The sequence below is a fragment of the Siniperca chuatsi genome, linkage group LG10 (genome assembly GCF_020085105.1).
Source record: "Siniperca chuatsi isolate FFG_IHB_CAS linkage group LG10, ASM2008510v1, whole genome shotgun sequence".
Classification (NCBI taxonomy): domain Eukaryota; kingdom Metazoa; phylum Chordata; class Actinopteri; order Centrarchiformes; family Sinipercidae; genus Siniperca; species Siniperca chuatsi.
The window spans coordinates 21,510,860-21,531,294 of NC_058051.1; the positions used below are offsets into that span (position 1 = coordinate 21,510,860).

The window sequence follows — 20,435 nt, forward strand, 5'->3', positions numbered from 1 at the left end:
GCCTCCTGCCATTTGGATTAGGGAGCCACAGAGAAAAATCTAATGCACTCCATCTGTACTCCATGTCCTTAAACTGCTTCCCACTGTCACTAGTTTGCTGCAGCTCTGCCTCCACATTAAAACAAGTTATCTCAGATCATCCGAGTGAAGTAAAGCCCTCAATTTCCTGGGCAAAGCATTCACCCTCTTTAGTTGCACTGCACCCAGGAATACAAAATCTCAACTGAGCTTTGAAAAAAAATGATCAAAAGGAAAAAGGAGTCTTATGAGAGAAGTGACTATGAAAATGTTTGAGCAGTTTCTGACAGCTACTCTAAAGTGTGAATGTGTATGTTGCTTTGATAACAAAGCCAACAAAGCCAGCAATGGGTGCGCGATCACAAGACACAAGGAGCAGAGCAACTAATTCAAACTGCCATTGCTCAGTCTCAGTCACAAATTCACCTCAGTTCCTTTACAGATATCTGTCCTGCAAGGAATAGTTTTTAAATGGCAAACAGATTCTTTCTCCTACACAGGCTGTTTGCTTTAAAACTTAGCATTTTTTTAGTTCCACTTTTAAAAAGTCATAGAAATCCTACTATCATCTTAACATCAGCTGTCAAACTGAATCCTTTGAGGCTTTGGGATGTTGCCATAAAGTTTTATGGCAACATCCCAAAGCCTCAATCTCAGGGCAGATGGAGATGAGATGGTCACCCATGAAACTTAAGCATGAGCCTCTTTATATCACAGAGAAGTGCTGCAGTTGGCTCTCATACACCCATGGGACACTGCCTGTGCAAATCCGCAGCCCCCTGCCACACATACAGATGTGCTGAACAGTGAAGTCATTTTTGATTCAAACACTAACACTCGCTGCTCCTATCTATCATAGTCATTTCACTAGAGGGTGTAGGCCTACACCCCGCTGGTGAAATGGCAATACACAGACAGCATAGTAAACAATTCTGCAGGCAAGACGCAGCACCACTCTGTGTTTACTAGACTGTGCTACAGCATTACAAATAGACTACTACAATGCAACAAAGTTGTTATCAAAATATGTAATGTTCTGTTTTGCAATATGAGTGTGTGTGTGTGTGTGTGTGTGTGAGAGAGAAAGAGAGAGAGAGAATGCATGCTTATGTGCATACCTGCAGAACACGCGCACTGAAGATGAATCAAGATATTCTGAAATGACGTGAGAAAAGATGGAAAAACAAACTCAAAATCCCCCCTTCGTTTAGCAGCCGTAAAGCCATTATTGCGCTCTACGCGACCTGCAGATTCATAAAACTTGAAAACCCCGCCTACTTGACAGCCAGCGTCTGTTTACGAAAAGTCACGGGAACAGCGTGGAGCGAAAGGTACCTAACAGAAAATGTCACACAGTGCTGCCAACAGGGGGGACAACCAGACTTCACAGAGAGCCAGCGACGATCCTCACAATGTAGTCTGTCACGTTTGCTTGATTGACATTTGCTGATTGATTAGGAGCTTCTAGTCATTTGTGTAGTGGGACTTCTGAACGCGCGTACCAGGAGTATTTCTGATTCTGAATTATCACCCAAACCGATTTAAAACAATGGCGAGGCGTAAGAGGCGCAACCTAGTGAATTGTTGCGCTTAAACCCAGCCTGGACTACACGGAACCATCTCACCGGCTTCTGCGATACAACAGGGAACCATAGCGCAAAGGAAAAAAGGCACTCGGAGCGACATGGAAAGCCCGACCGAGAACCCTACCAGGGCTGTGGAATATTTGAAGGAGCTTAACAAGATCATCGAGACCCAGCAGGAGTTGCTGGAGAGGCAGAGGGGGAGGATAGAGGAGCTGGAGCAGCAAGTGTCCGACTTGTGCACGGAGAACGTCTGTCTGAAGGAGCAGTACCAGCGGCACCTGGCAACCTGCAGACTGCTGCAGGGCAGCAACAGCCTGGTCACACTGGGAGCCATAAAGGAACATATCACACAGGAAAAGTAAGACATAACATCATCTGGTATTGTTTGAAATCAAAATCAGATAATCTCTGTTTAACTATATTTCCCTCATAAATCTTTAAAGTTAAAAATTGTACTGGATTAAAGTAATTATTGCTAAATCAGACCAACACTGCCACACAGTGATCCGCAGTTGCAACTAGACTACTTTGGCATCAGATGCTTTCCTTTTACTGATGTTTGCTGATGGAAAATGTGAATAACGCACGACACAATTACAGAAAATGGGTGTTGCTGGACAGCACAGAGCTTTTCTGACCATATCTGGAAATATGCAAGCGAGAATTTGAGCACCCAGCGTCATTGTGAGCGATGATGGACAAACCAGTAGTTTCCCCAACAGATTCATTTCCAGTTCAGTTGTTTCATTTTCGTTTTGCCTTTGAGAGTGTATAACTATCAGTCTGTACGTTTGAACTATTTAGCAGATCAAGTTCAGATTGAGATATGCTGTAAATTACACACTGATACAATGCCCATGGTTCTATACACTTGTGCAAATGCTAAACCTTTAAAAAAATTATCTCTGCTTATTCTGCTTTGTCATCTTTGTTTATATCAGTTTGATATTTATCAGGCTCTGTAACTTAAGCAGACTGAACTCTAAACTATACCTATGCTATAGGCTTGGTGGTCCTAAAAAAGGACATTAATCCATGATATATGGACTGCAATAGCTACAACCCCTGGGAAAACGACACATACTTGGGATAGATCCGTTATGCAATTATGTTTTAGGGCTGGCCCTATCTGCAGACAGTGGGTTAAGCCCCAGGCAGAACGGAGCAGGTAGGGCAGATGTAGTGGAGTATTATATCAGGAGTGCTGGTAAAGGACTTGATAGTCAGACACGCTGTCAGGATTACTCTCCCTGCACCAGTTTTGTGTTGAAGTTCACACTCTGTTGGCTATATCTCCAAAATGCCTTGGCATGCAGACATTTAATTCAGCTTTTGACAGTCTGCAGGATCATGTGATCATGCTTGACCTTGTGTCCAGGGGCGTGTTAGTGTCATGAAGATCAGTGGCAGCAAATCAATACTGTTGACTGATGGACTGTATGTCTTTGCTGACTGATAAAGCCAGACTCATGAGATTAGGACATAGTGTAACACTGACCTTTAGTGTGCTCCCTTTATAAATCTGTCTTGGGCACCATGGAGTATTCTGTCTGATTTCCCTGGAAAATCAGTCTGTCACCTTCTCTCATTCTGTACGGTCACAGTGTCTGAACACTATTTCAGCCCAGCTCTGGTAGACTAGCAGAGAGGTTAGTGGGGAGCCTGTGATTACCCCAGTGAACCTGATGAAATATGACAGCTGTTAATAATGTAAAGTGTGGTTTATGGAGGATACAGGATTTAAAATGTCATTTAAGTGTGGTGAGCAATTTAAAGAATGCAGTGTTCTTAAGCAAGACCGATTCTAAGATCTGCGAAGGTCATTTTAGAATAGAGAAAATGGGATTTAAATAGTATGTACTTGGAAATGAAACTGTATAGACATCCATTTTTTTTGCCACTTACCCAGGTCAGGGACACAGTGGCAACAGCCAACCAGAGCAGCTTGGATGTCTTTTTCTTAGCTTTACACCTGGTTTTCCTGAGGGATTCCCAGGAATTCCCAGGCTGGGAGTCTTCTCCTAATCTGCCTTTGAGCAGCTGCTCAGACATCATCTTGAGCTCTGGTGACTTGTGGTTGCCTTTTTTTATTTTTAGCCATGTTAGCAGCATGGCTCTAAGGATGGCAATGTCTGTCTGTTGGTTGGTTGGTTGGTCACTCACTTTGAATACCTAACTAAACTTCTGAAAAACACAAAGATCACATGCCTGAATATCAACATCATCTGCAAACAGCAGATGTTGTTTAAACAGACCTTGGCTTTGCCTTGATATCCTCCATAATAATATCATTCACATTGGCGTAGATGAGGTACATCCGGCTTCCAGTGACATGACAATCCTGAGGTTTTTTTGACATTATGCCAAGAATGTAGACACAACTCTCTTTGAGCTGTCAAGCCTGTCCTTTTCCCCTTTTACCATGGTTGTCATTTTAACTACGTAATTAGGAACTGACCTACTGTAAGGAAGGAGGTGAAAGCAGTTACATAAAAGAACTGCCATTAACTAGCTAGTAGGATGGAAAACCAATAGTCGCCCATTTTGGGTCTTGAAAACCATCAATTGAGATATTCTATCATCTTCTATCCACAAAACACAAATTTAGCATGGTTCAGCAAAGTCCCTGCAGCCCTTTTATCTGTGCAAGGGTAGCTTCAAAGGAACAGGTCAACATTTTGGAAAATATGCTTATTTGCTTTCTTGCCTCAAGTTAGATGAGAAGATGGATACCACTGTCATGTCTGTACACTAAATATGAAGCTACAGCCAGGAGACAGTTAGCTTAGCTTAGCATAAAAACTGTAAACAGGGGGGAAACAGTTAGTCTGGCCTTGTCCAAAGGTGACAAAATTTGCCTACCATTATCTCTAAAGTTTACTAATTAACACATTATAGCTTGTTTGTTTAATCTGTACAAAAACTGAAGTGTAAAAACGAGTCTTTATGCTTAGTCTTTATGCTCATATTTACCGTAGAGACATGAGTGGTATCAGAATCAGAATCAGAAATACTTTATTGATCCCTGAGGGGAAACTCTTTTGTTACAATCAATCTTGTCGTCAAACTCTCAGAAAGAAATTGAATAACTGTATTTCCTAAAATGTGAAACTATTCCTTACAGACTAGATGGTATTGTTTTGTATAATATGAAGCTTTATCATTGACAGAGTGTCTCGTTTACTACATTGGCTTTCCCAGGAAGGCAAAGACAACAATTCCTTGGTAACAGATCCTCTTAACACTTTTTTTCCAAGATTGTGATCACTACCTCAGAAATCCACACAGAAATGAAGAGACGTGCCATTTTTCCATATCACTATGCTGATTATAGGGACGGGTTATACTTTACTTAACCTTGTGGGAGGATTTGACAGCATGTCAGTTCCACACTGGAAAGACCCAGTCAGGTTTGAACCCTGGATCATCTTGCTGTGGCAAGAGCTAACTGCTGAGCTCATTCTGGGTGTTAAACTTTTTATTAGGAGGAGAAATAAACATGGGGAGAGGATGCAGTAAGGTCAAATTATGTAGATTTTTTTTCTTGTTCACAGCCCCTGCTTTACATCTATGCAAAGTTCTTTTGCTACGTTTGTACTCTTTTGCTTATCTGTTTGTGCTAGTAGATTAACCTTTTAAGACCCCCCCTCCCCCCAATTTTTTTTCCTATTTGTGGGTTTTAAGAGGTTAAATCCATACCTGTAGACTCTTGTTCAATGTATGCAGGTTGGCATGTGATATGTAGTGAATTTATGCATTTTGGTTTCTATAGGGATCTTACTACAATTCAGACATCTGTGTCAGTTTGAATCCCTTTTATCCCTCTTTGCTTCCCTTTTTATTTCAGTTCCTGTTTGTCAGCTGTATGATTTATTTGCATTATAGTCATCTTGAATACAGTATTGTTTGTTCATGCTGTATGCAAATAGTTAGGAGCTGTGCTCTCAGTTCTCTGTTGGCTTAAGATGTCATCATTAAGTGAAGTCATAATGGAAAGAAAGGAATGAAAGAAGAAAAACAAACGTGTAACAGTCACATTCTGTTCCCAAACAAGTCACATAAAAAGAATTTGCTGCTACTGAATGATACATAAGATTGTTTGCTGCTATCTTGGGTTGGCTGTAAATGGAAGGCTTTCCCTGTGTGTTGTTTGTACCTTTTTTCCCCTTGTACCTTCTTTTAGAAAACAAAATGCAGAGAGCAGGAAATGTGATGCACTACTGATAGTGGAATCTGTGGTGCCAAGTCAACAGTTCCCTCTGTGAATCCTGCAGAACAGGCTGTTGGTCAGGTTCTCAGGATGTGCGACTGCTGCACAGGTATTGGAAATCATCTCGGTGTCCACTGACCCTGATGTGGATCCATAAACTTGTCCACCTAGGTGATTGTAAGCCCCTGGAGCTGGTTGAGCAGAAACAGCAGAGGAGGAGTCACTCTCAGTGGATCGGTTTCTGTAAATCCAAAGCTAAAACCCCTGTTTCACAGTTTATTCACAGTTTCTTGAGTTCAAGTTAAAAGTTTATGTAAACAGATGGTGTAGCACTTGGGCAAGCGTTAGCAATCACACACATATCTGGTTTCTTCTGTTTGTCGCTCATAAGTTACCTGCCTTGTCGGCCCTTTACCCCAACAGTATTTATGCTGACCCCATGCAGTTTTCTCTCCTAATGGTGTTTGCTTTTAACAGCGCTATACAGTAACTTGTAACCCTTATGCTCACTTAGGAATTAAATGACAAGTAATACAAGATTGGGTTGCACGTTTTTGCAGGACACGTGATGAATTACTTTTCATGAGTCCGACTGACTTGAACGTTTTAAGCACACACACCTGGTCTGTCTGGTCGGTGAATATGATACGCTGTGAAAGTGAAACAAAAATTCATAAGTTAAGTCTTTGTCCAATATCAACGCATTATATCTTGCTTGTTTAAAACTGGAACTGGAAGAGTGGTCGTGATAAATGTTTTTCTTGCATGATGCGGGAGAGGCTGGTGGTTTAATCAGAGTGGATCCACCATGATCTGAACCGGCCCTCTGGGGTTTGGAGTAGAATAGTGTCTGCAAGTGCTTTCATTTCTTATCTCGGAACTGGTAGATGCATCTGCCAGCCCATATTTAGCATTCAAACTTTGACCTAGGCCCGGATAGCTAACCGAGTGTAAACAATATTTGCGATGCTGATGTGTTCGCTGGAGAGGTAACAACAAAGAGTTGATATGTCATTTTATGCACAGCCTTGTTTTAAGTTTTCCTAAATGTACTAAAACTGTATTCAATCATACTGTAGATCTTTAAACTCAGAGCCCTTTGGTAATTTGCTGCCTATTGCACCATATAAAATAGTCGGATATTCATGGTTTGCTGAAACAATGCAGACATTATAGACACGGAAAATTATATTCAGAGGAGTGTTATTTCTCAAATAAGCACTGGTGTTAGATTTGAGTATGATTGCTACGGTGGCAGTGTTTGTGGAGGTAGTTTTTTTTTTTTTTCAGGCAGTCATTTAAATTCAGTCTGAATCCCAGTCAGGGAAGAATCTTGAGTAATCAAATATTGATGAATAACATGACAAATCATTGCTAACTCCGACTCTCTTCCTGTTAATGCTCTAATGGAGCTAATATGAATGTTTCAATGCTGATGAATGAGCAGCAAAGCTCTGGAGTTGTTGATTCTGTGCCAGATCTTGGCCCGGGTGTGTGCCAGAATGTGGCCCGGTTACCATTTCTAAGGGGTTGTGAGAAAAACAAACAAACATGTAAATATCTGCAGGCAATGCATATAGTATATCCGTATGTGCTTACATTCATTGCACATATTCAGCTGCTACTAAACTCTATTTGCTCTGATGCTCAAGACCTGCAGTTGAATGTGTTTGACAAGTTAAATCAGCTGCAGGATTATTTTTTAAGAGTTTTAGATGGAAGATGATTGTTAGAAAAACATTTGTTTAGTTGTATTCTAAACAGTGATCTGATAATGTATTTTAGTGTTATTTCTGCCTGTTTCACTGCTGTTGTTTTTGGGCATTTATATTCACTTTCATCTTAACAAAAATCTGGCATAACAAGAAATTTGAGAACGTCTTCTTGGGCTCTAGGGAATTGTGATCGACTTGTTTTTTTCTGACATTTTATTGACCGAAAAAGCAGCAAATTAATCGTTTAATGAAAATAATTGTTGCAGCCCTACTTAACAGTTTAGAAATACTGATGGAATTTACTGTAATCATATGGGGAAACTTGTATGACAAACAAATAAGGGTACAAATCAAGATGTCCAACCTGATTGGTTGAACATAAATAATCATAAATAAAAAAAAAAAATACATTTATTATTTTAAGTTTTTGCATTACATGTGCAGATGCCTGCCTTTTTATATGAGCTAAAACTGATCATTTAATGTTACATGGTGTTTTGTAATATGTCACTGATTTCATTTTTTTTGTACTTCTAGGTATTTCTGTATATTTCATTCAATTGATTTTGTGTGTTCCACAGTACTGTACTATCTCTGATGAGTTTTGAATGAAGCCAGAGGAGTTAATAGTCAGAGGAGTTCATCAGTAGATATTGAAGTATTTGATAAAGGTTCTTTTAGGTTGTCGATTTTGGCTTATAGTGAATTATCTCTCTAATGTCACTGGTGGTTTTACATTGCCTTACTAAGTCCCCTGGATGGAGCCTGTAGACTGGAGATTGGCAAGTTCATAAATAGTTCACCCCTAGCCAGCGTAACAGCTTTAGCATGTGTTTTGGGACCCCTCGGGAGAAAATAATAGCATGATGGAGAAAGCTGTTTCTTGTGGCTGGCGGCATCCACTCATTTACCCCACGATCTGCTGAACAATCAGTGTGCCAAACCAAATTTACGAGCACATGAACTCCATCTCTCCAGCAAAGCCCCCTCTAATGAAATACCTCTGCTAGATCAATGTCTACGCAGGGATGATTTGCATTCAGAGCCACCTATAAATCTCAAGCAGTGGCCAAAGACAATTTGCAACTTGCACTCAAAATCAACTGCAGGCTGCCTTCATCTGTAATGAACTGTCCCTCCTTGCATCTCAGTGAGGCCGCAGTCTTGCTGGAAGAAAGCCAGGCACTGCTGACCTCTGCCTCTTTCAATCAGGCCTATTAAGACAGTTAAGTTTGGTTTGTGTCCTTTGATGTAGCCGGTTGTCCCACCAGAAAGGATAATGATGACTTTAATGAGCACTGTTACCTTTATCTGATGGTGTTACTGGTAAAGGCCACACCAAGGGGGGCCAGATCGCCAAACTTAAATCGCCAAACTCACCTCTGCACCGCTGCCTCAGTTTGATATAACTTTTAACGAGCAAGAGAGCAAGAATAAAAGTCCTGCGATTAATTCCTGTGACATTTGATAATACTGTTTTCAAATTACATTGTGGATGTGCATGTGCAGGATAATGTGGCTTCATTTCAGGCATCTATTTAACACTGAGTTTTAGATTTAGTGATCACTCTTTAGATTCCTAATTCTTTGGAAGAAATCAAAATGGTGTGAAAGCACAGCCTTGTGCTTCATTTGCATTCTGCTTGTATGATCTGCAAATAGGAACTTGAGAGATAAACAACCACATACTTTTGTAACTAAGGTGTGTTGATAGACATGTATGGCTTTAACTAAATCCCCAATCTGCGATCAGTGTCAAGCCATCTCTACATGGTTTTCATTTCAGTGCCAACCAATATAGTTGAGTCTGATTTGCATTGAAATGAGAGTTAAAGGTACTCTGTGGAGATTTTGACCACTAGTAGAACTATGGAGCCATGTTTTTATGAGTGGTCCCCCGTTTTGTTTGTTTTCAGTACGTGGGTGATGCAATACACACTCCGGCCAATGGTTTCACACTACTCAATGCTTGACAGGTGGTGGTAACGCCTTACAATATGTAGCAATGTGCCAGCAAAGGCAGGGAAGAAGAGGATTCGCAAATGTTTTATGAGGAAAACAATGCATTCAATATCTTCAATATGTCAAGGATACACACAATACGTTTTGGTGAGTAACACTAAGTGTCAACAGAAACTTTGTTTACAAGAAAACTCCACAGGGTATCTTTAGTTTTATTAAATATATTAAAGTTGGGGTGAATTGTTCTTGTACACTGATAGTGGATCAGGGTTTGATTCTTATCAAAGTGGTTTTTAACAACACAAACCTTAAAGAAATAGTACGACATTTTGGGAAATAGGCTTGCCCGCGTTCTTGCTGCAAATTAAGATGAGAGGGTTGATACCACTCTCGTGTTTGTACGCTAAATATGCTGGTTAGCTTAGCTTAGCATAAAAAAAACCACAACTTGTCTTTTTTACATTTCTGTTTGTGTACTAATTAAATAAATAAGATATAACGTTAAATTTTAGAGGTGCTGGTAACCTTTGGACAAAGCTGAACTGTTTCTCCCTGTTTCAAGGTCTTTATGCTAAGCGAAGCTAGCCAGTTGCTGATAGTATCTTCATATTTAGCGTACAGACATGATACAGACAGACATTGATCTTCTCGTCTAACTCTCAGCAAGGAAGTGTACAAGTGGATTTCCCAAAATGTTGACTGTATAGACTGTATGGAAAATAGACTGTAATAGAAAGCTGTGTTCTTTCTTATATTGCTTTTTTGCTATCAAATATTATTATTTCCTCAGGATACAGAAATAGTTGGGTTTGTTCTCAGAGAGAAAGCAAACTTCTGTGATAGGCATATATAACACTACCTTAAACATTCTTACTTTTTCTATTTTGTCAGTTTGTGAGAAAAATCCAATAGAGTATAACTCTTTAATGTATTCTGTAAATTGAATGCACACTTTGTTTACTTTAGACCCTTTTTACTTCAAGCTAGCTAAATCTTCAAATCTCTTTCCACCCTCTTTTATCATTACAAACTGTGATCAACACTAAAGCAGCACACTCATAGGGACCACGAGGCCAAAGCACGGTTGCCTGTTCATTCTGTATTTCTTCACAGGTGAACCAATTATCCGCCTCGCAGCTGTCAAAACAAGCTGATGCAGCAGCTGAATCGAAGGCAATTTGTACCATTGTACCTGTGGAGAGCTGTTTGAAAGGCTGCCACTAGTTTCCTGCAAAGTGGGAGCACGGTGTGTGTGTGTGTGTGTGTGTGTGTGTGTGTGTGTGTGTGTGTGTGTGTGTGTGTGTGTGTGTGTGTGTGTGTGTGTGTGTGTGTGTGTGTGTGTGTGTGTGTGTGTGTGTGTGTGTGTGTGCCGATCGCTGACGAGGTGGAGGCTGAGTCAACAGCTTAACACAGATGAGGAGCTACTGCTCACACATCTTCTTAATCATCACGGGTAGATGTCAACACGGACTTCCTGACAGCTGGTTGGGCCTTTGACAACCAATATTTGGGCTGAAAATTCTGTGGGAAGTAGTTTGGAGTCATATAAACAATACGCATTAGTGGCTCACAAGTTCTCCTTTTTGTGTCTCATTTGTGTGGTTTCTAACATAGCTACATGTCTACCTTCAAGAGGCTGAGAGTGACTTGCAGGTTCAACAGAGTCCACTCATAGGTGTTGGGCTATAATATGTGTGTTTACACTCTGGCTGCCGGTGTGCACTGCTGTTTGTGTTCTGTGTAACCTTGGAGAAACTGAGGGCTGATCTAAATCCAAGCAATATCTTCAGGAATGCAGCCAGAGTGAAAGTAAGATTTCCTTGTATCAAGCTCTCTGTGTTAGGTCAGGTGCTTAGTAGAGTCAAGGTTGAAGGAAAGGGCAGTCTACCCTTTTCAGCATGAACAAGTGCATCAAGGATCTGAGATATTAAAGTCAGATCCTATTGAAATCAGACTTCAAAATGTCTGATTGTATTTATATTTGAATACTGAGACCAAATAGAGCTATTACTAAAGTGTTAAATATTCCCTCTTTTTTGGCCAGAAATAACAGAATAATGTTTGGAGATTTCAGCCCAAACTTCATCTTTAGATTTCACCTTGGCATGCATAACCTATATGCAGCCAAGACCGATGAAATGTCTTCCAGAGGCTCATCAATAAAGGCATCACTCCCAGCTTGACAACAATACTGATGAGTGACAGAGCCAGTATATCAATCCTAAAATGTCCAGTACCCCTGCCGGTGCATTTCATGCTCCTTGGCATTTGTCTAAATAATATATTGACTATTAGGACAATGTCAGATGAGTAGATGATGGGAAATGAAAGTGGGTGAAAGAAGCAGGTGGACTGTTTTGAGCAGTTTTCAGCAATATATACGTGCATATATTATACATTATACATACATAATAAATAAGTGTGTGCAAGTGTGTGTGTAAAGGACTGCTACCTTCCCTTTATGCAGGGGCACACAGCCAGTGGGGGTCACACACCAGTAACTCCTTAGAGATACATAATTTGACAGCACCATGAGAAGCAAACCTCTACAGAGGACTGGACCGACTCATTAGATCTGCTTAGCCAGACACATTTCTGCCTGTAATTAGTTGCTGATTAATACAGATAATTTAGGCCTCAGTAATGTGAAAGCCACGAGTATGTTGCGCACCGGGAGCCTAACACATGATGAATGCCCTACATTTATGCACTGGACTGAGAAAAGCCCTAAGCCATGAGAAGCAGACATAAAAGCACACATGCATGCACCTCATCAGACAAGCAAGAGCAAAATCTACATCAAACGTTGAAATGCGTGCTTTATCTTGACTGCAGTGTTCTCTTTGAGAAAAATGGATCTTGTAAAATACTGACAATAACTATGAAACACCATACAAGAGCGTCAAGCTTCACAGTGTGCCTCTGAGGAACCTGTCAGTGTGAATGAGCTGTTATAGCCGACCACAGGTTCAAGCCATTGATCATTCGGTGACATTGTTGTGAATGGAGGCCAGAGCCACAAAATTGCAAGAAGCGCTGTTCTGCTTTTGGTAGAAAGTTTTGTAAATTCAGTGTTACTTCAGATGTGATTTATTCTTTTTCATCACAGCTTGGAGGTGTTTGTTCGCTAAAGCTTGAAGCGTTTCATGGCTGTCACGGTTGCCGCCAAATGACATAGTATATTCAGTAAACGCAATAACTGTTTGGGTAACTCTTATAAATAACTCTTTTCTAAGCAGTTCAGTTAAGGACTCTGGAAAGTTTATAATGGAATTCCTGCTGTTAGCTTCTTCAAGCATAGTCAAAGATGAAGTTAGGGCTGTGTGTCCTGATTTCAAAGTTGAAGGATGGTGAAAAAAATAGAAGGAGAAAGGAAAGTGAAATAATAAGAGAAACAAGTGATACAGCAATGTTTTGCATGCAGTATAATCTCCACTACACACACCTAAAAAAAAAACCCTTTTTACTTAGAAAACGTGTCATCAATCACACACAAACTGTAATTACCTCTGATTTTCTTCTGAATTCAGGAAAGGAAATAGCTATTTCCTTTATTGCCTTAGCACTGTGCTTTTTTTTTCGTATTGCCATAATACGGGTGGTAATGTGATGAAGTGCTAGAAGCCATTTCTTCAAGGCTTAACCCTACTTAATATTTTATAGCGAAAAACAAATAATGGGCTTATAATTACATTGGAGCAGGTCTTTCCTGAAAGAGGCGAGGAAAATAAAACAGCTTTAGGGGAAAGTGTCCAAGCCTTTATGATACATGGTACTGTAGTTGAAAGTACAAAAATGATTATACTAAAAATAGACTACAAACAAATTCAAAACAGGGGATGCATGGGCAGTGACATGTAAATGTTTGAATCATTACAGCTGTGTGGCCTATACAGTATATGATGTTCCAATTCATTTGAAGCCAGCCAGAGAGCTATGATTAAATGAGCAGACTAGTGCATTTCTGCAGTCGTGTCCAGTTGCACTTACTCTTGCAGAAAGGCAGATTGATAAACTCTGAGTCAGCATTTTTTGCGTTGGGTGTGCCCTCTGTCCGTTTCCTCCCTCACAACAGGAAACAGGCTGTCCTCATTGACACAGACTCTGAGCCACAGGGAAAAAAAAGGGCACACATGTATACCATCTACACACACATGCAAGGGACACATACACACATGCAGATGCACTGAGGTAAAGGGCAGGTTGAAGACACTGACATGACAATAAAGACAACCATGTAAGATTTGGTTTAAGAAGGCAGCTGGATTGAAGTCTTAATTCTGCCACCGGAGATTTGACTTCTCTGTGGGCCACCGTGGGAGAAACCAATCTCGCAGCTTGCGGAAGCTTCCTGTGGAATGATACTTCCAATGGGATTTGGCATTTCATGCATTATTTAAAAGGCTTTAGGAATGCACCTGAATGAACCTCAGTAGTAGTGTTTCTGCACAGTGCAGAAGAAAAACAGTTTAACTTGCATTCTAACTCCCATTCACATATCCATCACTACAAGGATGATAGTTTCTGCTTAGATAAGGCAGTAAAATGTGGAATTTATTCATTGCGTGACTAGACAAATGAGCTTTGTCTAGACTGCAAGCAAAATTAATTAATACTTCATCAATGTGCCAGTCTCATATAACCGTATAACATTCTGAAAGAGCTGTTTCACTTTGTCTTAATCTACTATGTTCCAAAGTTATACCAAAAGGGTAGTAACTTAACTCAAATCCAATCAGTACAACTCCTAGTGGTTCAGAGTGAGCTCTATTGATTCTGTTTCACTTAAATAGGCAGTTCATGCAAAATGCAGTACTGCAGGTATTACAAATTTCATGAAAAGGAGAAGATAAATATAAGTAAAATATGCCTCTGTTGTCACCTGCAGCCGCATCACGCCAGATATCACGGGTTTAAAATGACTGACTCCTCACAATGTGTAAGACATAGCAAAGTGACCATCTGTCTTTTTTAGTGTGACAGTCTTGCAGAATATACTAAAAATAATCAAGGCATGACCCAGGTCAGTATTTTTGTAGATTAGTAGTAGTAGTTTGTAGTGGCCTTTCTGCAGGGCAGAGGAGCTGTCCAGGGTTCTGACCACTTCTTCCTTGTTCTGGTTTGTTCTGAGGTTGTTTGGTCTGCATGGTTGGGTGCAGGCAGCTTAACAGACAGACATATCATTCAGCAAAAGATTTATGAAATACGGTCTTGGTCTGATCATTTTTTTCAGTGATGCATAGTACAGTATACACAGCAATCAATAGCTTCAGTAATTGCCATTGGATCTGGACTGCAGCATGTGTGTCAATGAATCTCATCCTACCACTGCATTATATTGACCCAACTCTAATTTTCACCTCAACCTAATTCCACAGTCATAATGGGGTTTGCTCTAATGAAAACACCAGTGGTATCAAGTTTGTTCTGTGCTTTATGGAATAATTAAAGGATGTCTTTGGTGATATACAAGACAATTGGAAGCAGATGTTTAAGTTAATACATGAGCTTCTAGAGTGAAGAGAATGAATAGAAAATCAAACAAGTAAAGTAACTAAGAGTGATGAGAAAGGAGGGGGAAAAAATCATTCAGCCAACAGAGAATTGGTCACAGCATTATACAACAGAGAGGATCATTATTTCTTCAAACCAACCCAACAAAAAGCTGAAAATTACACCCCTTCTAAGATGAACCTTTGCAGCTACAGTACCTAATGGTATAGTCAGTCACTGTACTGTCTTTTCACCATGAATACCTCATTGTTTTCTCCATGTGAAAAGTGAAAAGAGGCGACAAGGGGGATCATAAATTTGCCCTGATGCAGCCATTCAGTCGCTTTATTGCCTCTTAGTGCTATGGTCCACAGAACAGGCTGCATTTTATTTCTGTGGTGTAAAGAATACTTTCCTTGCTGGTGGAATGCCATTTCCTGCAGTCTATTTCTAAAAGTACCTATGAAATTTCATGACCGAAATGGAGAGCACAGAGTGTATGACAGCAAATACTGTTCATGATAACATACATGTGGCCAAAGATGCATCAGACTGTTACTTACTAAATTACTAAAGTAATTTGTTTTACTAGGTACTTGATCTCTTGTGTTTGTCCCCTAAATATCCATTTATACTCAAGTCTTTATCCAAGCTCTATTAAATCAACACCTGTGAAATATAACAGGCCTTCACAGTAGACATTTGACAGTATACATTTTGGCTTGTCATAGTAGGACCCTGAATTTAAAAGTGAATTGATTTAAGTTACAAATTGTGTTATCAGTTTTCTCAACAGTGTAATCTTTAGCTTCCATCCACCGTTAGCGGCGCACGTTAACAGTATTCTAAGATCAGTGATTGGATATTTCTTGCTGAAATGCACCGTGGGCGTTGTAGTTGACTTCTCGTCTTTATGTTTTTATGTACACAGACTTGTACCTTCGACTTTTTATTGAAGAACCAGGTATTTTCTAACACAATTGGTCATCTTTTGTACCAACGATTCAACCGGGAGAGTTTCAAACTGTAGAAGTACTCCAACTTCCAACTATGAGTCACCTAAAATTGTCTGTTGTGAAAATAAATGGGAGTTTTGCTTCCAGAACAAGGGTCGCCTGAAAATAGCTCCTCCCACTTCGCAATTCTATACCAGGACCCTGAAACTGAAACAGCTAAATGGAATTCAGCCATCATTAATTTTGTTATTTACATCTATGATTTTCCCACTGTCTTCTGTGAAAAAGGCCTATTCAATAGTAATGTTTGAGACCGTGAGGTTTTGTCCACCCTTCTTTTCTTACATAAGCGGCCACAAAGGAAAGATGCTGTACTATTATAATAAGCACTGCATTGGCAGAGGAGACATTTTCACACACCCAGTGGAATATCAATGTATAATTGTGTGAATGCCAAATGAAAGTTGTAGCTTGAATTTAAAATGTGGCCATTTGTGAGGATGGCAGATTGATCTGTTCAAAAGTGTTGCACCCTTCAGTGCCAGATAGCTAAAGTTGGCTGCTGTAATGTAGTTGCTGAATCAAGTGATGGTGGTCAGTGAGGCGTTTTGTTACTGTACATTACTGACATACTGCAGCATTCTTGTTTCTACCTGCTCAACAAAACCAATGAACCAGTGTTTTTCTGTCTTCCAGGTCTGAATTAGACTCTTCCAGAATGGTCAGGTATGTCTAACTGCTCTTATAATGTACTCTGTCTTCATCTGCTCAGGATTGTATATCTGCCTGAATTTTGTGAATATTCTCTCCTAAAACACTTCCAAATCCTGCGCCTTTTGGTGGGAAAAATCATCTTGCTTGGGGAAAATGTTTTGGTGAAGACATAGTGTTATGTAAGTCTTTTGATTTGAGTGTGTAGAGCTGAACATAGTAGCATCATGCTGCTAGCCAGAGGGAGTGGTTTTTCTCTGTCTGAAGGATTGAGGCAGGCCTGATGTGGTGCCTGTTATTGGTGTTTGTGGATATTACAGTTTTGAGGAAATGATGAGATTTTATGTCGAGTGCAGTCCAAGGTCACATTCCTGTCCAGTTGTAAGCTTGTTCACTGTATGAACTTTAGTGGCTGGAGATTTGTAGGGGTGTAAGATGTGGGCTTATTTAAAACTGTAATGTGAATCCATCACAGCTAAGAAATATAGCTTGCATTTAGAGAGTAGATGGGCTTCTCTCACTGGTAAACACACTCCTTATCTGCAGCTTCTCTCTTTAGGGATGCCTCCCTGTGGGATCCAAACAGCCTCTTCCTTTGCCTCTGTAGCACTGTGTATTAAGGACCCGACAGTGTCTAGACAAGTTGAACAGAGTAGTGGAGCCTGTCCTGTGTTTTTAGTGAAAATTTTCCAGGCCATGTCTGTTCTTTCCTTAAGTGCTCGACAGGCTGCCTTTTTTTTTTTTGCTCTAAATGTCCTTTCACAAATTAGAAGTGAATCCAGAGGGCCACAGCCCGGAGATGTGTGCCATCACAGTAAGTGTGTGTGTGTGTGTGTGTGTGTGTGTGTACCCAAGAGTGAGTGAAGTTTGTCTGCTACTCTGTAGCATCTCCACCAATAGTAGTGTACAAAAGGAAAGAAAAAACCCTGTTAGAAAATAGGTTATATCAAAATTTAATATGTACTGTATAAAATCAGTTGAATAAAAATATCTCATCAATGTTTCATATTTTTTGCTTTAGTGTTTTAGGTAGGTTGCCAAATATTAATCTCACTCAAAACATCTGTACGCTGTAATGAATGTTATTTGAAGATTTAGAAGTTGGAGAGTGTTTTTAGTTACAAACCTTTTCCTTGGGTGAAATTGCTTGCTGGCAAAAGCGTGATTTTCTGAAAAAAAATAAAGAAGTCAGTGTTCAATCATATCATATATATTGATATCAGAAGAAGGTCCTCTGGTTATCATGAAAACTATTTTTTTTTCCCCATATGTCATAGCTCTAGCTAGTGCTGCTGCTGATGGTGGAATCTAAAAGCATAGCAGTAGAAATAGAGGACAAGGCTGCAGAGGAAACCAATCCCATCTCACCAAAATGATGCTTTGATGTGGTTGGAGACCTCCCAAATAGCAGCAGCCCTTCTGCATGCCATTCTTGCTTGTGAATTTGGCCACAGTTCCCAGAATCTTCCTCTCATTAATATGAAGCTGCCGTGCCAAGACCGTTATTGTGTTACTGTATAAGCTGAGGTTCCATCTTCACGTGCACGTCTCTACCAGCACATTTTGGATCACGTGACTTGTTGGCACCTGCATACATGGGTTGGATGCAAAAGCCATGATAGATCTGAATTAAAGTGATTGCTGACTTCTGCTCAGCTTTGAGCAATAGACATGATGGCACTGATCCTGCAAATCAATGAAAAGCTTCAAGAGCAGCTCATCTCCCACTATGTCAGGTGCTTTTGGTAATACTGTAGTAATGTTAAGCTGCTCAGCATTTAACACATCTCTATCAAGTTAGCACGGCTGGGCATGCAAATTGGACTAGACTTGGACTGATTGAAAAACTGTTTATTAAATTATATGTAATTGGACAATTAATGAGGGAATAATAAAGACTTTATAAGCGAAAGAATGAGTCCATCAATAAACAGACCGAATTTCAAAGCAGTTAATCAAAAAACACATTATGTAATTGGAAAATACAAATAGTGTTGAATAAAAGACTCTACAAATAAATTCGTCCAAGAGAAATCTATAATAACTACATTAAACAATAAAAATAGATTCATTAAAAATCAAGTAATACTTAAATAAATGGTGGATTTTAAAATATATCTCACAAATAAAGATAATACTACAGCTTTTATAGGTGAAAATAAAAGGGTAGTTTTTGTAAATTAGCATTAATTCAAAGGTTGTGTCCCCATTCACTTTTAGATTTGCCAAATTATTATTATTATTATATGGAAATCTTGGTCTTTGTTTTGGCTGAACTTTGCTGATAAGCCGGGGAAAAAATACAACATTAAAGGTGGGGTATGCGATTCTAATCCAATATACGTCTTCTTGTCAAATTCAGCGAATATTTCCTCATGGTCCACTAGCTGTCCGTTCAGTGTATGTGCTGAAAAGAAATCCGGTGTTTGTGCACAGCCCTGGCTCTGTAAATAGGAAACTAACAATGTGCCTCCTACCAGGCCACACAACACTATTCCAGCTATTACAGCCATGATTTGTGTGTCAGGTAACGTTAAATGACTTGCCCACGGTCATTCAGCTTACTTTCTAGTTTGCCAAGATGAGCTGTTGTTGTGATGTTAGCTATAGTAGCAGGAGAGGTGTGAGTATCGCTGTCTGGAGCTGGTTTGTTGGCTCTGGGAAACATCTCGTCCTCTCTGCATGTTAGCTTCACAGCAGCAACTGTAGCAACAGTTTACTAACCCACAGCCTAGCTAACATTAGTTACATTACTTGCTGTGTCTTTATTCGCTCTTTATCATGTTATTTGTCATGGTATTGGATTTCTCCAGAATCACATACCCCACTTTTAAGTTCCTTGTCCTATATACGTGAATGAATTTTGCTCCTACTCCAACACTGTGTTATGTAGTTAATTATCAAAGCAAAGAAAGATTGTAAAGGTTTGAATCTTTCTATTTTTCTTTTTATTATCTTTTTGGGCTTTCTTTATAGTGCAGCCGAAGATAGACAGGAAAGGGGGAGAGGGCATGCAGCAAAGGGCTGCAGGCTGGATTCGAACATGAGCCGCTGCAGTAAGATCTCAGCCTTGGTACATGGGGCACCAGGTGAACTGCTCACCCTGTTAATATGCCACCCAGGTGTGCTACCAGGGTGCCTCAAAGTTTTAAATCTTATTAGCAACTGAATGCCTAATTGTTGAAATACCACTGAATTTATAGCATTAAGTGCTATCAGTAAACATTTTAACAGTAATTATTCAGCAGTGGTCACATTTCACAGTTATGGATTTCTTTGCATATAAAATAAAAATTATTACGGCCTTTCTTTGCTTACATACTGATTGAGCTCCACTGCGCTCCTCCCTATAGACAATGGAGCAGTTAGGCTCAGTGAAAACCTACTGTATGCTACTACCTCCAATGCTTTCCCTATGGATATAATATAAGCATCTTAGTGTAATTATTCAATAGCATCTCTTTAAAGTGAAGCAGAACCAGTTTCAAATTGCTGTGACCGTTGCTGGGAATTTCTATCAGTCACATGTTTTATCTTGGCTTCTTTTTGTATCAGAGCTCAACGCTGTTTAAAATCACTACAACTGCCAACACAGCACTCTGCTGACAACACACAGCAGACTTACAGTCACTTAGATCTCTCACCCTGTTAATATGACACACCATGACACAAGTAAGCCTGGCTGTTTAAAATTTTGTGTGTTACATGGCGTGGTAGGTTTCATTATCATTAATAATGGAAAAGCTACTGAACTTGGCACAGGCGCTATAAATAAATAAGCCCT

At 39.9% G+C, this 20,435-nt stretch overlaps 1 protein-coding gene across 5 annotated transcripts in view; it reads left to right on the forward strand.

The window, feature by feature from the left end:
* The first annotated feature begins 1,331 nt into the window (after positions 1-1,331).
* Positions 1,332-20,435, forward strand: part of LOC122883570 (IQ motif and SEC7 domain-containing protein 1-like) — an 88,574-nt gene continuing 69,470 nt past the window's right edge. Inside the window, exons 1-2 of one of the 5 annotated variants that reach the window (XM_044212452.1) lie at positions 1,332-1,962; positions 16,637-16,666. In XM_044212452.1, the coding sequence (XP_044068387.1) occupies positions 1,703-1,962; positions 16,637-16,666 (290 nt within the window). In that variant the 5' untranslated portion in view covers positions 1,332-1,702. The remainder of the gene's footprint in view (positions 1,963-16,636; positions 16,667-20,435) is intronic. The other 4 variants (XM_044212441.1, XM_044212443.1, XM_044212442.1 and 1 more) reach the window with 4 other exon arrangements.